The sequence below is a fragment of the Electrophorus electricus genome, chromosome 6, assembly GCF_013358815.1.
Source record: "Electrophorus electricus isolate fEleEle1 chromosome 6, fEleEle1.pri, whole genome shotgun sequence".
NCBI lineage: Eukaryota > Metazoa > Chordata > Actinopteri > Gymnotiformes > Gymnotidae > Electrophorus > Electrophorus electricus.
Window position 1 is genome coordinate 26,985,382 of NC_049540.1, and position 13,964 is coordinate 26,999,345.

The 13,964-nt window shown below is 43.7% G+C and overlaps 1 protein-coding gene across 2 annotated transcripts; it reads right to left on the minus strand.

Moving 5' to 3' along the window:
* Positions 1-32: 32 nt before the first annotated feature.
* stom (stomatin) lies at positions 33-12,759 on the minus strand. Of its 2 annotated transcripts, XM_027004141.2 has the most exons (8): positions 12,594-12,758; positions 11,948-11,977; positions 11,041-11,150; positions 9,770-9,842; positions 5,175-5,257; positions 4,783-4,986; positions 3,886-4,020; positions 33-1,781 (listed from the first exon to the last, which is right to left on the minus strand). In XM_027004141.2, the coding sequence occupies exons 1-8, from the start codon at positions 12,646-12,648 to the stop codon at positions 1,593-1,595; spliced, it is 879 nt and encodes a 292-aa protein (XP_026859942.2). In that variant the 5' UTR covers positions 12,649-12,758; the 3' UTR covers positions 33-1,592. The 2 variants fall into 2 exon arrangements, with proteins under 2 accessions (XP_026859942.2, XP_026859943.2); XM_027004142.2 differs by lacking the exon at positions 11,948-11,977 and having other exon boundaries at positions 12,594-12,759.
* Positions 12,760-13,964: the final 1,205 nt, after the last annotated feature.

The window sequence follows — 13,964 nt, forward strand, 5'->3', positions numbered from 1 at the left end:
AAAAAAAAACCAAAACACCACTCCCAGAGTAGTTTGAGTTGGTTATTGTGTTTATAGCAGATGGAGTAACACACAAACACACCTCCAGGTAAATAAATGAGGCACGTGTACACTTGAATGATTATCAAATGTCTGAAAATAGTTTTCAATAGTGTGGAAGAAATTAAAAACATCATTAAATCACTTAAGCAGCACTCCACACTGATACAAGTACAAAGTATGATTTGAGCCCACAATAATCTAAAGAAAAGTAAAGCTCACGGTATTAGTAAGTGACTATAAGCAATGTGGCACACAGTAATGACCGCAGGTTACTGGCCTTGATCAAAAGACAAAACTGGACGGCCCAGGAAAATGACAGCAGCTCCACCTTGCACCATTTCATCCTCCCAAACATTCATATCATGTGGTGCGAGTCCTTCACACCCTCAGTGAACACCTTGGTTTGCACAAACTACCTAACAGCCATTCAAAGACTGACAGTTTAAGAGGTATAACAGCATTCCATTTTTTGTTTAATACTGCATTTACTATTCAGTAACTTAAGTAGACATGGAAAACCTGGTGTTTGAGACACCACTCCTCGGGGTCTGTCAGCACCTCCAGGATTTTTTCCCAGGAGGCCACACACACCCCTCTGTTGGAGATGGCAAAAGCCCTTTGGTAAATCACTTTGGACAAGCACGTTAGCTACATGTTATAAATGCAAATTAAAGGTAAATAAAGCCCACCAATCTCCCGGTACTGTTGAGCTTGAAGCTCGGTCGGAGCAACAATCTGGACCACAGTAAGAGCTGGTTAGAGCTCTTTACAGCCACCGAAATGAATTATTTAAAAAATACAGATAAAAAAAAAAAATACTTTAAATGATCAAATTCATATTGCTTATCAAGTTGGCAAAATAGCAGAGTGGTGTTGTATAAACTGAGTACAGCTTAAGGCTTTACAGGGAAAGACATGGAACAGCTCTTTTAGAGAGAACCAGGCACACAGAGTTTCTGTCCGCAGATGTTCTGCTGTACCTTTCCTGGAAACTACATTACATCACCATTCAGGCCCCTTGTTATATTCGTCATATCTTGCTTCAAAGCACATTCGCACACACCCACACATTCATACACACCGACACACTCATGCACTCAAGCACACGCAAGCAAACTCACAGGCACGCTCACACACTCACATGCACACTCACGCAGGCGCACGGGCATGCTCACATGCACACTCACGCAGGCGCACGGGCACGCTCACGCACTCACACATGCATGCTCACACAGGCACTCGGAAATTCTAACCCTTTTAAAGTTTGTGTCAGTACTGCTGTGGCACTGTCGTGCCCTATGTATACTCTATAAAGTAGATTAAAAGCATTTCAATTAATCAAAGACCACTAAAGAACCGCAAGAGTGTGTGTGGGCGAGATGCTTTAGGTGCTTCCTGCGTGTGTCTGCCTGTGTTACATAAGAATTGAATGCTCAAGTCCCCAGTGTGCATGCGTGTTCTAATGTTGAAAACCTCTGAATTTTCATCAGAATGTGGGAGTGCTTTTGTGAGAGCACGCGTATGTGAGATATGTGTATGGCGCGTGGCGCTCAGCGCGTGAGGAAGGACTGCATCATGTCGATAGGCAGGGGGAAGATGATGGTGGAGTTCTTCTCAGCAGCAATGGTGTTGAGGGTCTGCAGGTAGCGCAGCTGCAGGGCGGAGGGAGACTCAGCAATGACCAGAGAGGCCTCCTTCAGGGCCCGCGACGCGTTCATCTCTCCCTCAGCAGCTATCACCTGCAGAGAGAGAGAGAGAGAGAGAGAGAGAGAGAGAGAGAGAGAGAGAGAGAGAGAGAGAGAGAGAGAGAGAGAGAGAGAGAGAGAGAGATGGTGTGAGGATGGCGCCATCGATGATGAACCTACCAACACTGATACTATGGTCACATAGAAAACAGCAGCACATGATTAATGTCACAAAAGGCCACAATGCTAAAAATGAAACAGTCCTAGTGATAAGAGTGACCACACAATTACACAATTACGCCATTACAAATGTGAACCAAATGTTCTATTAACCAGTGTGCTTTGGGAAAGAAAGGCTATAAAAATGTCTTAAACTAAAATATAAAAGACATTAATATAATTCATTTTAAAAAACCTTATAAAACTCATTTTTTCATAAACACACACGCAAAAAAACATTATTAGCAGTACTGCAGATCCCTGTACATTTCACTCAAACACATGTGAGTTTTTAGAAACTCTTGGTCATCCATGATTTTTGTGTTTTCCTGCACCATAAGACAACATGCAGGCCAACAACACTTTGTCTTGCTTGTCTATGCTTGGGTACTTCAATACTTTCTTGGCAAATACCGTCCTGGAGCTGTGAGGATAAACTGGACATGAAGAACACTAATGTGCCTTATTAGAGAAATGGGGCAAACTTGTGCCAATTAGGAGAACAGGCATGCTAAGCTCCCAGGTGAGAGTGTGGACCAAGTCTGCATAACGAGACAGGCCAAAGTCATCCATAAACATAGGGAAGAGCACAGAATATACAGATAAAATAAGTCAAAACAAACATTTTTTAAAATGTTAAGCTTAATAATACATGTCTCCATTATTAAGACAATAATTAAGAAGTTTCAAACAGCTGGAGCTGTGATGAACCTACACAGAAAAGGCTTAAAAGTATATTTTAAAGCAGGTGGACCAAACATCAAAACTGTCTACGAGGACTATCCCAAACTGAGTGCGGGATAAACATCAAACAAAGGGCTACCTATAACTGTGAACCTTTTTTCTATATATATTGTTGTTCCTTTGAATACGTTTACCTCACTAAAAGGTTAGGACACTTTCATGTTGTCAGTATTAGAACATGCTCATAAACCGTTTAGCTCATATTCACAGGTGCCTGTAATTAGTGACATGGTTGCAACTGCAGTATGTAGCAATATGTTGTACCTCACGACTGTGGCACAAGTTTGAAGCCTGCCATCCCATAATCATAGTCATTAGTTGCTGAGAGACCAGAACCCCTTTCTTTGTTGCCAGGTTCCAAGATCACAACGCAGATGAATTGAAGTAGTGAGAAGTAATGAGAGTCTGTCATGTGGAGCGACCATTGTGCAAGACGTCACTGGACAAGTACAAACAAATCTCATTTGAAGCTGCAAGCATTTCGACGTAAACCAACAGCGCTGAGCGTATGCCAACAGCAGTTCTTGAACGAGGAATGCAATCCCTTTTATGGACATTCAAGCCCTCCAAAGGACATTATAGCAACTTTCAGACTTCTGGGCTAGTTCAATCTTCAAACGCAGACACAAGTATAGCCTCCCCTCGTGGAAGTGTCTATGGGAAGGGTCAGGAAAGAGCACGCTCCAAAACCATCTGTTTACGTTGCTATGGAACAGCATAATTGTGCTCATTTCTCTCTTTGCAGAAGTGTTTATGCTCCCAAAGTAAGCGTGGCGAACGCCCCCTCCCCCACCACCGAGAGGCCATTTTATGAGTCGCACGCTGTGGCAAGAGGCTGTAAAAAAGGCCGGCGTGAGGAACATTCTAGGTCCCGTGGCGAAATGGCTGCTTACAGCACAGCGATTCCCCGGCTGAAGAAAAATAAAAATATATGCCCATGGTTCAGGGACCGGACTGGATCAGTGGGTAAAGATAAGTGGACAATCTGTCAAAGTCCCCTATTCCAGCTTGATTCTAAATGGTCATAACTAAACGTGTGGTGCATTTGAGCATTATTTACATATTAGTTCACGTTCTTGCTTTATAAGCTTTCAAAAAACAGCAAAAGTTTTTGAGACAAGCATTTAGTCATTTAACTCTTTTGGTAATCTGTAGAGAAGCAGCATGCTCAGAAATGTGTGTGCGTTAAACCCACCTTCGCTCTGGCCTCCCTGGCAGCCTCGGCTTCTGCTGCCATGGCTCTCTGGAGCTGCAGGGGCAGTTTGACATCCTTAATCTCCACCCGCTCCACCTTAATGCCCCAGTCATCGGTCGCTTCGTCCAAAGTGGACTGCAAGAGAGGCGAGAACTCCGCTTACTCCTGCGTCGCGTGTCCCCAAGAACGAGCTGTGGCTCTGACAACTTGTCTGGTAATGACAAGCTCTGTGCTCAGGGCCCAGTCTCTCCAGACTGGACATTCACTAGGCAGGTGAAACAGCAATGCGCACGCACGCGGGGGACAGCGTGGCACGTCCCGGAGCCTTACAGTGTTCAAGAGAGCTGCTGCCCAGATGGTCACTGGGCTATCTCAAAACCTTTACAAACTGGCTTCTACATCAGGGCCTGGAATTATGCCAACTTACCACACACCATGCTGGCCTGCCTACAGAGATAAGAGACCGTCGCTGGAACACTGCACCTACACTCCCTGGCAGTCTAATGCCCTTACATGTTACATTTAAATGCATTTCCAGATTTCCTTGGGAAAAGATGATTTTTCTTTATATTACACCCATCACAGACCAAAAACAGAGAAGCATAAAAACAAGTTGATAAATGTTCAGCCAAGGGGAAACAGTATATGAAGTCCCAATGTCCAATGGACACTGCACGGCTGTGCATTTGATTTTACACACCTCTTAGCAGTGGGTGTGGCCGAAACACCAGATCTCAAAAACTAAGAGGAATGTCCACATACTTTTGGCAATACTGTGTATAAAATAAAGTGTGAAATAAGGGACAGTACAAGGGTTTCCCCATATGGTGGCTGTTGAGAGTGTATACAAGGGGGAGTGTGTTTGTACATATGCTCCGTTCTAAACACACATTTCACCTGCATGCTGTGTGCGATCTCCTCACGGTCAGACAGGATCTCAGCCAGGTTCTTGGTACCGAGAACATTCCTCAGGGTAGTCTGAGCCAGTAGGCGGGTGGCAGCATCTGCGTTGGTGATGTTGGCCACAGCTAGTGTGGCGTTCTGCACTCGGTAATAGACCACACCATCCACACTCACTGTCACAGAGTCTTTTGTCAGCACCTGAGATCCCCAACACACACACACACACAGACAAATACTTCAGCAATCCATATAAGGTTACAGGACTTACAGTTCAGCAGTAAAATCAAGCAGTGAGCACATTTACGTATCACCATCAGTAAGTTAGTCTATTGAACACTCAAGACAAAGCCACAAACCCTATGTCAGAAGTGTCACATGTGTTTTACCTCCTGAGGGGGGATGTCAAATGTGATGGTACGCATGTCCACATTAATGAAGCTATCTGTGCAGGGGAGTATAAAGAAAAGACCTACGGACAGACAGACAGACACACAGACACGAAACAGAGAAAAGAAATGTCCAGTTAATCACCTTAATTAACCTGTAGACGGTGATCAGAGTGAAAAACGTCAGCTTACACAATCAGCTGTGTAATGAGCTGCATGCAGCGTTGGGGTTAAAAAGTGAATCCAAAAAACATGTGCTTATCTACATCCCCAATAACCATGCTGAGTGCTTTTTTGGCCAGAAGACACCCACTTAATCAGTTACGTCAACAGAGATGGTCACGGAGTGCAATGCGCTTGCCAAATGCCAACTCGAAAAGTGGACTCACGATCAGCAGAGTGCAGCGCTCCTACATTTTAAGTGTAAAGCTTCCACTTTTCGGCAGCATTACTGTGCACTTTCCTTTTTGTTTCGACCAATAAACAGCACAGCAGAAGTAAACCTTTACACAGGACTTGCTGCTAAGAGGAATAACCCAACTATTAATCCAGCCTTTAACACTGTGTTGTTGGGGGCTTTCCAATGACTGCATAGCAAGTTATCAGACCACTTTGGGGTTTTTAATACACCATTTGTCAGTGAGTGTGAAATCATGGCTGACTGGTTTTCTTAATACATTTTATTTCAAGGCACTTGAAATGTGACCCGAGCTCACCGGATAAATAACAACTAGCAATATATTTACAATAAAAGTATTATGCACACAAACAAACATTCTAGTATTAAAGCATACAAGCACACTCACACACACACACACACACACACACACACACACATACACAGGCACTCCACTTAGACATCTTCTCTCCCAATCAGACTGGACTCACTAGGACACACTACACTGCAGCCTTCAGTGTGTGTGTGTGTGTGTGTCAGGTTCTTCTCCAAAAACAGTGAAACGGTTCTTTTCCTACAAGGTGGCCAGATCGACAAGGTCTCCAACGGACGATCTACAAGGAGCATTCTAAGTGTCATGTTTCGTTTCTGTACAGGCAAAGCAGTTCAGTCCACTGGGAATAACACATTAGGCAGGTGGCAAATCTTATACCAGCTCACCTGTGCGCACAGTAACTCTTATACTGGCCGTGCGAAACATCTGAAGAACTCTGATGTGCATATGCCCGTAGAATGCAGGGTATGAATGTCGGTTCTCACTGAAACATAATCTCAGATGCCACAACTCGTACTCCCGAATAAAATAAGGAATGTCAGCAGCGGTCCTGAAAAGCTGGGCAGGGTGTTATGGGGGGGAGGAAGCATGTCCGCACAGGCTGGTTCTAGGAAGGTCTCTGGTGTGGATGTGACATTTCCCCCCCCCCACACACTTTCAAAAAGGACGCTGGGAAGCCAGCCAGCCAGCCAGAAGACGGGATCCAATTCTCCGATTTTCCGCAGTCTAGTCAGATCTACTGTGGTGCACTTCAGGATTGAGCAGAAAATTCCACCCATTTCCAGTTGTTGAACCGTTACTGCTCTTATACGGCACATTCTTGAGAGCGGTCTAACAAAGACCAAATGCTTGTGACTATCAAGAGGAAACACTGGACTTCCTCAATGGAATCAAATTTGCACAGGCTTTCAGAAACAAATGGGAGAGACCATGCAGAAGCGTGGGGTGGGGGCTTTCGGAGCATAATAAACCCAAGGGTCCGCAACAGCAAGACTGACTATTTCTAATGTTAGCCACACCCTTCAGCCTTCATACTGTTGTGAGCCTGTCAGAAATTCTCTAGAGTTCTGATGGGTCAGATTCCAAAAACGCAAGCCAGGGGGGAAGACCAAATATAGACAGAAGATTTCTAACAGCATCTGAGCTTCCAAGCTGCTATGCTGAAAGCCTCCTGGGGAATGGGTGTAGTATGGCAAGGCTAGGCAGACAGCAACGTAATAGCTTATTGTGTCCTAAACACTGAACCTCACAGACACCTGACAATAAAGCTCCTCAGTTAAACCTTTGGCTCAATGTTCAGCCCACAGGGATCCTAAAACAAAGAGGCTTAGATAACATAAGTGTACAGTTCTGAACTCCCTGCCCAGAGACACGATACCAGGTCAGTTTCAGGCAAAAAAGCTTTTTCCCTCTATTTTTATTGGGGGGGGGGGGGTAGATGAATATCAAAGTATCAAGTGTAATGTCAAATAATGTGAGAAAATGTGACTTTTGGTTTGGGTATACACGAACACACACACGAGAACACGCACGAACACACCTAGGGCTGGGAAATAAAACGATAATTATTTATATTTTTATATTTTTATATTTATATATATATATTGAGTCCAAGTTGACATGACTGCTATAAAGTGGACAGAGCTCATTCCATCCATGTTCTGAAGGACAACACGAAGATCCAGTGATATTGAGAACAGTGCTGTGCCAAACCAAACCGAGACCAGAGCTCCAGCCATGTCGGGTTGGGTGGACGCACACATCACAGAGCATAGGAGCAGTAGCCCATACTAACCCTAACCCTAACCCTAACCCTAACCCTAACCCTAATGCTAATGAATCTAACCTAGTATTCCAGAATATCAGGAGAAGTCTGACAAGAAACCGCAAACTATGTCAAAAGTGTCTTCCCACAGCCAGGCCACGCCACTAAACGTTTTATAACCTGAAGCAGGGAAGCATTAAAACGTGTTTCCCTTGCCTCCAACCTGTAGCAGGGAACGTCTGGTCAGAAACACGAGCAGCACTTTTTGCCCCTGTGGAGCATAAACAGACCACAGGTGAGTGAATGTCAGTTTTGTTTATGTTCTCCCTCATTTGCATTTGAAAGCTGCTTGAATTCATACCGAGGACACATGCAGGGTGTTTCTATGTCTATTTATTTGTGTGTTTGTTTCCCATACAATTTAAAGCACTTTGAATTTTGCATTTTGAACTTTGAATTTTAAATTTTGAGATAGCTTCTTTTTATTCACTCTATTTGTTTGGAACTCTGTTGTAAAACTTAAAAGCTCTAAGATTTCAGTTTTAGATTTAAGATTTTTGAATTAAGATTTTATTTTATTTATTATGAGTTGATCAAACAATCTTGTGTGTTCTTCTCCAACACGTGAAAGTTTTTGATTGGTCAGAATTGAGACTTTATTTTGTATGACCTATTTGATTAACCAAAAAAATGTTATTGTCCATTTCGTTTGTTTTCTTGTTTATAATAAATCTAAATCTTAATTCTGACCAGTCAAAAGCACCAAGTGTTACAGGAAAGTAGAAACAAAATATACATATACGCCAGTGTATATGTACCCGTTATTATGCATGTCTTGTATACGCCAGTCATTAAATGGAATTAACCTGCTAATGGGTGGAGTCTGTCTTAAAGGTCCATGCTGCAGTGCTGCTCATTATACATCACAACACCATGGCAACAGTGACATCAGTTATGTGAAGATGGCCATCAGTTACTCAGCCCGGTGCATTAATTGAATTAAGTGGCTGAAGTCACATAACTGGGCTGCGGAAGACCGTACAGCCTCTAAATGGTGCAATCCTCTGGAAAACATACGATTACCTTGCAGCTATTTGATAGGATCACCTACCACAAACCCTAGCAGAGTACAACAAAGGTTTAGAGTGGGTCCCCTTTTTGGGGTCATAGAGGTGGACATCATTTCCATCACGTCGTGTCTCAACTACCTCTCCCACGCAAACAAGCCGCTCTGAGCCCTTTCCAGCGGTCTTCATTTAAAGGGCTGCGTGCGGATCATTTTTGTGCTTGCACAAGACCGCAACGCTGTTGCCACTGCCAGTCCTTCCGTCTGTCCGACCTGATTACCGCCGGCAGTTCAAAGCGCAAAAACGGGCTGACGAATGTAAGCCAGCGGCGATGGAAAAACAAGCACACTTTGCCTCACTGCAACATGTTTTTCTTCCATTGCAGGCAGGCAGACCAGCAGACTGCATCAGCCAATAGGAGCATCACATAACCTCAACCTGTGGACTTGCACGTTCAAAAACAGGTTGCAGAAATGACATGTCTGACCACAAATGCCTGACAAAACCATGCAAGAGATTTCTCTAAACGCTGTGAAGGTTTGTCTGTCAGCACTGATATGTGCTAAATCCAGTGTGCAGTGTCAGGGTGCCAGCACTGCAGCGTGCAGTGTCATGCTACCAACAATGAAATGTGCAGTGTCATGGTCCCAGTACTGCACCACGCAGTGTCGTGGTGCCAGCAGGTGAGAAGCAGGACTTCTCAGGACTGCTCAGGGTTCTCTCACCCCCAACATCACCATGTAAATGCTGGTACCGACATCCAGTGGTAAATCATATACCTCACACCGACATATTCTCCTCACAGCAAATAACTGATAGACCGCTGCATACTTTCTTTTAGAACGTGACCGCTTTGTTAAACATACACGCGCGCGTGTGCACACACACAAAAGATCTGTCAGAAATTTCAGGTAAAAGTACAACATTCTAAAACTATTGATCTCAATTGAAACCCTCTTTCATCTCTCACAAGCTTTCAACATTTTGTATCTGCCTAGATCATGAAAGAAGCCAGAGTTCAAACCTTCTTACCTGGACCTTTGGCTCCTCCTCGCAGAATACGCCCCAGACGGAAGATTATAGCCCGCTCATACTCCTTCACGATCTACAGAGATGACAAAGGGGTCAGCTCTGTTCCACATCTTTCCTACCTTTATTTATAAAGCTTGACATGTGACATACTGACAGAACTTTACAGACTACTGATAAATGAATCCCTTCATCATTAAGTACGTCATATGTATTTGTTTCACTTCCAAAATCCTACTTTTTCTTTGACATTATAATAAATCGATTTGTAAATGTGCTGCTCCCTGAGAAGAGCCCACACTCGAAACATATATGTTAACATAGAAGTTTAATAATGAATATGCAGAATAATGAATAAATAAGAAGTACTGATTGTTGGTAGGTTTGCAGCACCCAAGGGAGCAGGCAGAAGTCTACCTTAGCCTTACAGTACACGTGCATCATTGGATTTAATCCCGAGATACGCCCATCTCGGATTATGAAGGGTTTTGTACTGACCTGCTATATAAATCGGATTAGGGATTTAGCAAGGCACGGAGTCCCCAGGAGTGAGCTTGACCGATATACAAAACAGGTAATACTGCATACCAAAGATGTTAAGAGGTTCCCTTTAGATAATAATACAATACCAGGTCTTCTCAGGTGTTTAACAACATACTGGCGTTTACACATTAACCATTGTTTCACTTCAGTGGATTCTTAACTCAAAGAAATGGGTTGGAACTAATTATTATTAAGTTCAGATCATCAGCTATATGAAACACAATTTTAATACTCTGCCTGTTCTGCTGATTAATACCCTAACATGGTTTAAATTGGTAAATTATTAAAAGGACCCATAATGCAATTTTCCATTAGACTTCTTGTTGCCAGGCAACCTCCGGTCCTGCGACTGGACTAAATGAAGAGTGATTATCAGCGCATCATCAACAAAGCAGGGTCGTGAACTGAGCCACACCCTAGAGGGGACAGAGAGCAGACCTGACGTGTACTGCCCTAGAGGGGACAGCCTGCTCACAACACACCTTATTCAGTCACACCCAACAGGTGGACACCCTGCATTTTATCACTTACTTTAAATGAGAAATATTGGCCAATCCTGACAGGTCGCATCTGACTTGCTAGTAAGGATGGAACTGACGACTACCGATGTCTGCTCGCCGCTTGCAGCATTGGGAGTTTTGAAAGGATCACTCCTTTAACAGAAAGCCACCACTCCTGTAACTCAGCATCCGAACACACGTACAGTCAGGACGGTGTGCGGTTCCCGTTACCTTGATGCACATCCATATGGAGATGGGCAGCGTGAGAAGGGTGAAGAGGATTGACACCAGCACCAGGAGGCAGCCGCACAGCCCAATGTCACTGCCCTGACTCTCCACAGCTGCGGCGCAACGGCAGCAAAACAAAACACAGAGAGATTAAAACTAATCAAGAGAGACAGATGCAATGCTGCATGCTAAACAGCCATCACTGCTTACAACTACAGGGGCCAGCCAGAGTTTGTTCTTCTGTGTTCTGTGCCTGAATCTATGGAGTATATATTCATTAAATACATGGGCTTGATCTAACAACCAACTGTTCATTCGAATTTGATTCAAGAAATTAGCAAAAGACTAAGCATTAAACAAAAGGTTTTTTTATTAATCAAATCATGCTTTAGCCAGCGTTAAAAAAAAAAAAAATTCAGCATCCCCTGAACATTTCCACCAGCTCTGCGGCCTCTGGACTGGAACCATGACAACACGTTGAAGCACAGTGCGGTATTAACACAATTGCATTATGGTACCATATATAGTTTGTCTGGCTTTGTGGCTGTGCCCTACATTGAGCTCTGTGAACAGTTGTTTGTGACTATTTAAAGCAGAGTAATAGTCCAAATCCAGTCTCAGACCCCAGCTGGACTCCTCTATAAATGATGGGTTATCTTTAGGCTTGTGTTTGACAATATGTATGATATGGATATTTTTTTAGTGGTTCATCTTTAGCGTGAAGCGCATGCATTTGCACGTTATCAAGCAAAAACAAACTGCAACTACTATGAGAAACCTACAAACCCACTGATTTATTTCCACACTGAAACGATCACAACACAAGCCATAACTGTTTAAGGATCATGCTACGGCAATAAGCACACGTTTATGACCCTGAAAGAAAGTTTCGCTTGGGAAGGCGTCGTACCTTCTTTCTCAGCACGGCTGAAATGGCAATCTAGAGAAAGACGCACAGTTACAAACCATGAACAGGACAGATAATAAGCGGACACGTTATAGCGATCACATCTCTTCAGCAAATTATATTTCTGTTAATCCTTCCTTGTTAATTTCCTCCTGGTAAATATATATTTACATGTTATAAACTCACATTCATAAACAAATTAGGCTGATAAACCAAAGTATTATTTTTGCTTTATGGGTGTAATTATAGGCTATGTGGACTATATTATTACTTATATGATTTTACTTGCTTGAAATAAACATCGATGTTGGTGGAACAGCGTGCAAAGTAGAGATGTGTAACTGGCAGCCCACCTGTTGCAGCCAGGGTGCGCGCTTAGATCACGCGCTTGCCGTTTTCGAAACCGAAATAGGAGCCTGAAAATCCCCTTACTTGCATATCTTAAGTGCAAACACCATATACCTTTATAGCAACGCAAATGCGCATATTTACAGAAATCTACAGAATGTATAAAATTGCACAGGGTTTGCATACATGTCACTCGCGCTCTGGATTTGCGTGTAAACGCCCCTTCACAGTCAGCAATAGCTAGCTAGCCGTGAGGCGCAACATGCGCCAAACCGTAATACACTCGCTATGCACTATTTACCTTTCTGACCCCTCCGTTTCTCCTCTCTCATCGCCGTTTCTGCACCGTCGTCCATGTCGAGTAATAACTTTAAAACCAACACGGGCCCGACGAACACGCGGCACACTCGCTCCGCGAAAACAAAACAAACAATGGAGTATTTCACACCGGATGCGTGTGACGCAAAGGACGAGGGGCGGGGCACATGGCAAGGGGCGGGGATGTGGGCGGAGCGAAGGACGAAAGGCTGAATATACGGGCGGAGCGGGGCGGGTACTTCCTCCGTCTTCGTCTTATGTCTTTTGTCTCGGGAAAATCTCACTGTCGCCATCTACTGCTGACTGAGTTTTATGCTTATGCCAACCATTTCATTAACCTACACTCAGCCATTGTGCTTAAAACACACATCCTACTGATAGAAAACCGTCAGTAAGACGCAGTCATTATGCAATTATATGTTATACTGATTCTCCTTACCCATTCTGCCTGACGGGTAACTTAACCGTTGCTTAAACGGATTTGGAATGTTTCATCTTCCACAACACTAGCCCACCAAAAGTGTTTCTCCCGCGCTCCAATCTCGCGTCTTTCTGTGTTTTATTTTCTTTCTGGGCTATTGTAGTAATTGCAGTGGGAATACAAAGGCACTTTAGCTAAAGTATTCTTTAAAGCTCATCCAGAGCTTAAAACTTTAGCTTAAAAAAAATTGATCATATTACTACTGATTATCTGTTTACACTAGTGGGTAACAATGCGTCCACGCCCCTTTCAGAGTAAGTGCACCATGCAATACCATTAAGAGTCCTTGATACTACATATGCCTGCATATGTAACATGATTGAAATTGCAAGTTGCTCTGGATAAAAGCGTCTTTCAAATGTGAAATGTTACTATATGCATGGACATATTGATATATATTCAAAAATATACATACTCCATGATGCTTATTCGCTGCAGTGATGCTTTGGGAGACGACACACAATAACGGAAGCTACTGCAAGCTGAAGACCAATCATGCAAAACAAACAAACAAAGACTTTAAACTTAATTTTTTATTATTTTTTTTAAAATTATATCTATGAACTGATCCAGCTGAACACGGGTCCTCATCAAATGACCTGCGGTAAATGCCAACGTCGCACTGACGTCGCCATCGCTGGCAGGTGCGAGGTGGAGCTGCTCCTGTCTGCGCGGTCAAAGTGACCGAGGCTTACGGCAGCCTACAGGCAGCCACGGCGCTCCTGGCCTCCCTTTTCCGGGCCGCCGTCCAGAAAACCCCTCTGCCCATCCCTCCCATTTCCTGGAGGCGCGATTATCCTGAGAAAGTAAGGAGAACGGGTGCGCCTCCCGCTGGAGCAGGCTGGGACTCCACGCCGGCTAATCCTCTTTTAA

What these genes read in the sequence shown, in the direction of transcription:
- stom (XM_027004141.2), bottom strand. Translation starts at nt 12,648, where the DNA reads ATGGACGACGGTGCAGAAACGGCGATGAGAGAGGAGAAACGGAGGGGT. An exon ending in CCATATGGATGTGCATCAAG is followed by an intron (nt 9,843 to 11,040) that starts GTAACGGGAACC and finishes TCATCTCTGTAG; the next exon opens with ATCGTGAAGGAGTATGAGCG. An exon ending in AGGAGGAGCCAAAGGTCCAG is followed by an intron (nt 5,258 to 9,769) that starts GTAAGAAGGTTT and finishes GTCTGTCCGTAG; the next exon opens with GTCTTTTCTTTATACTCCCC.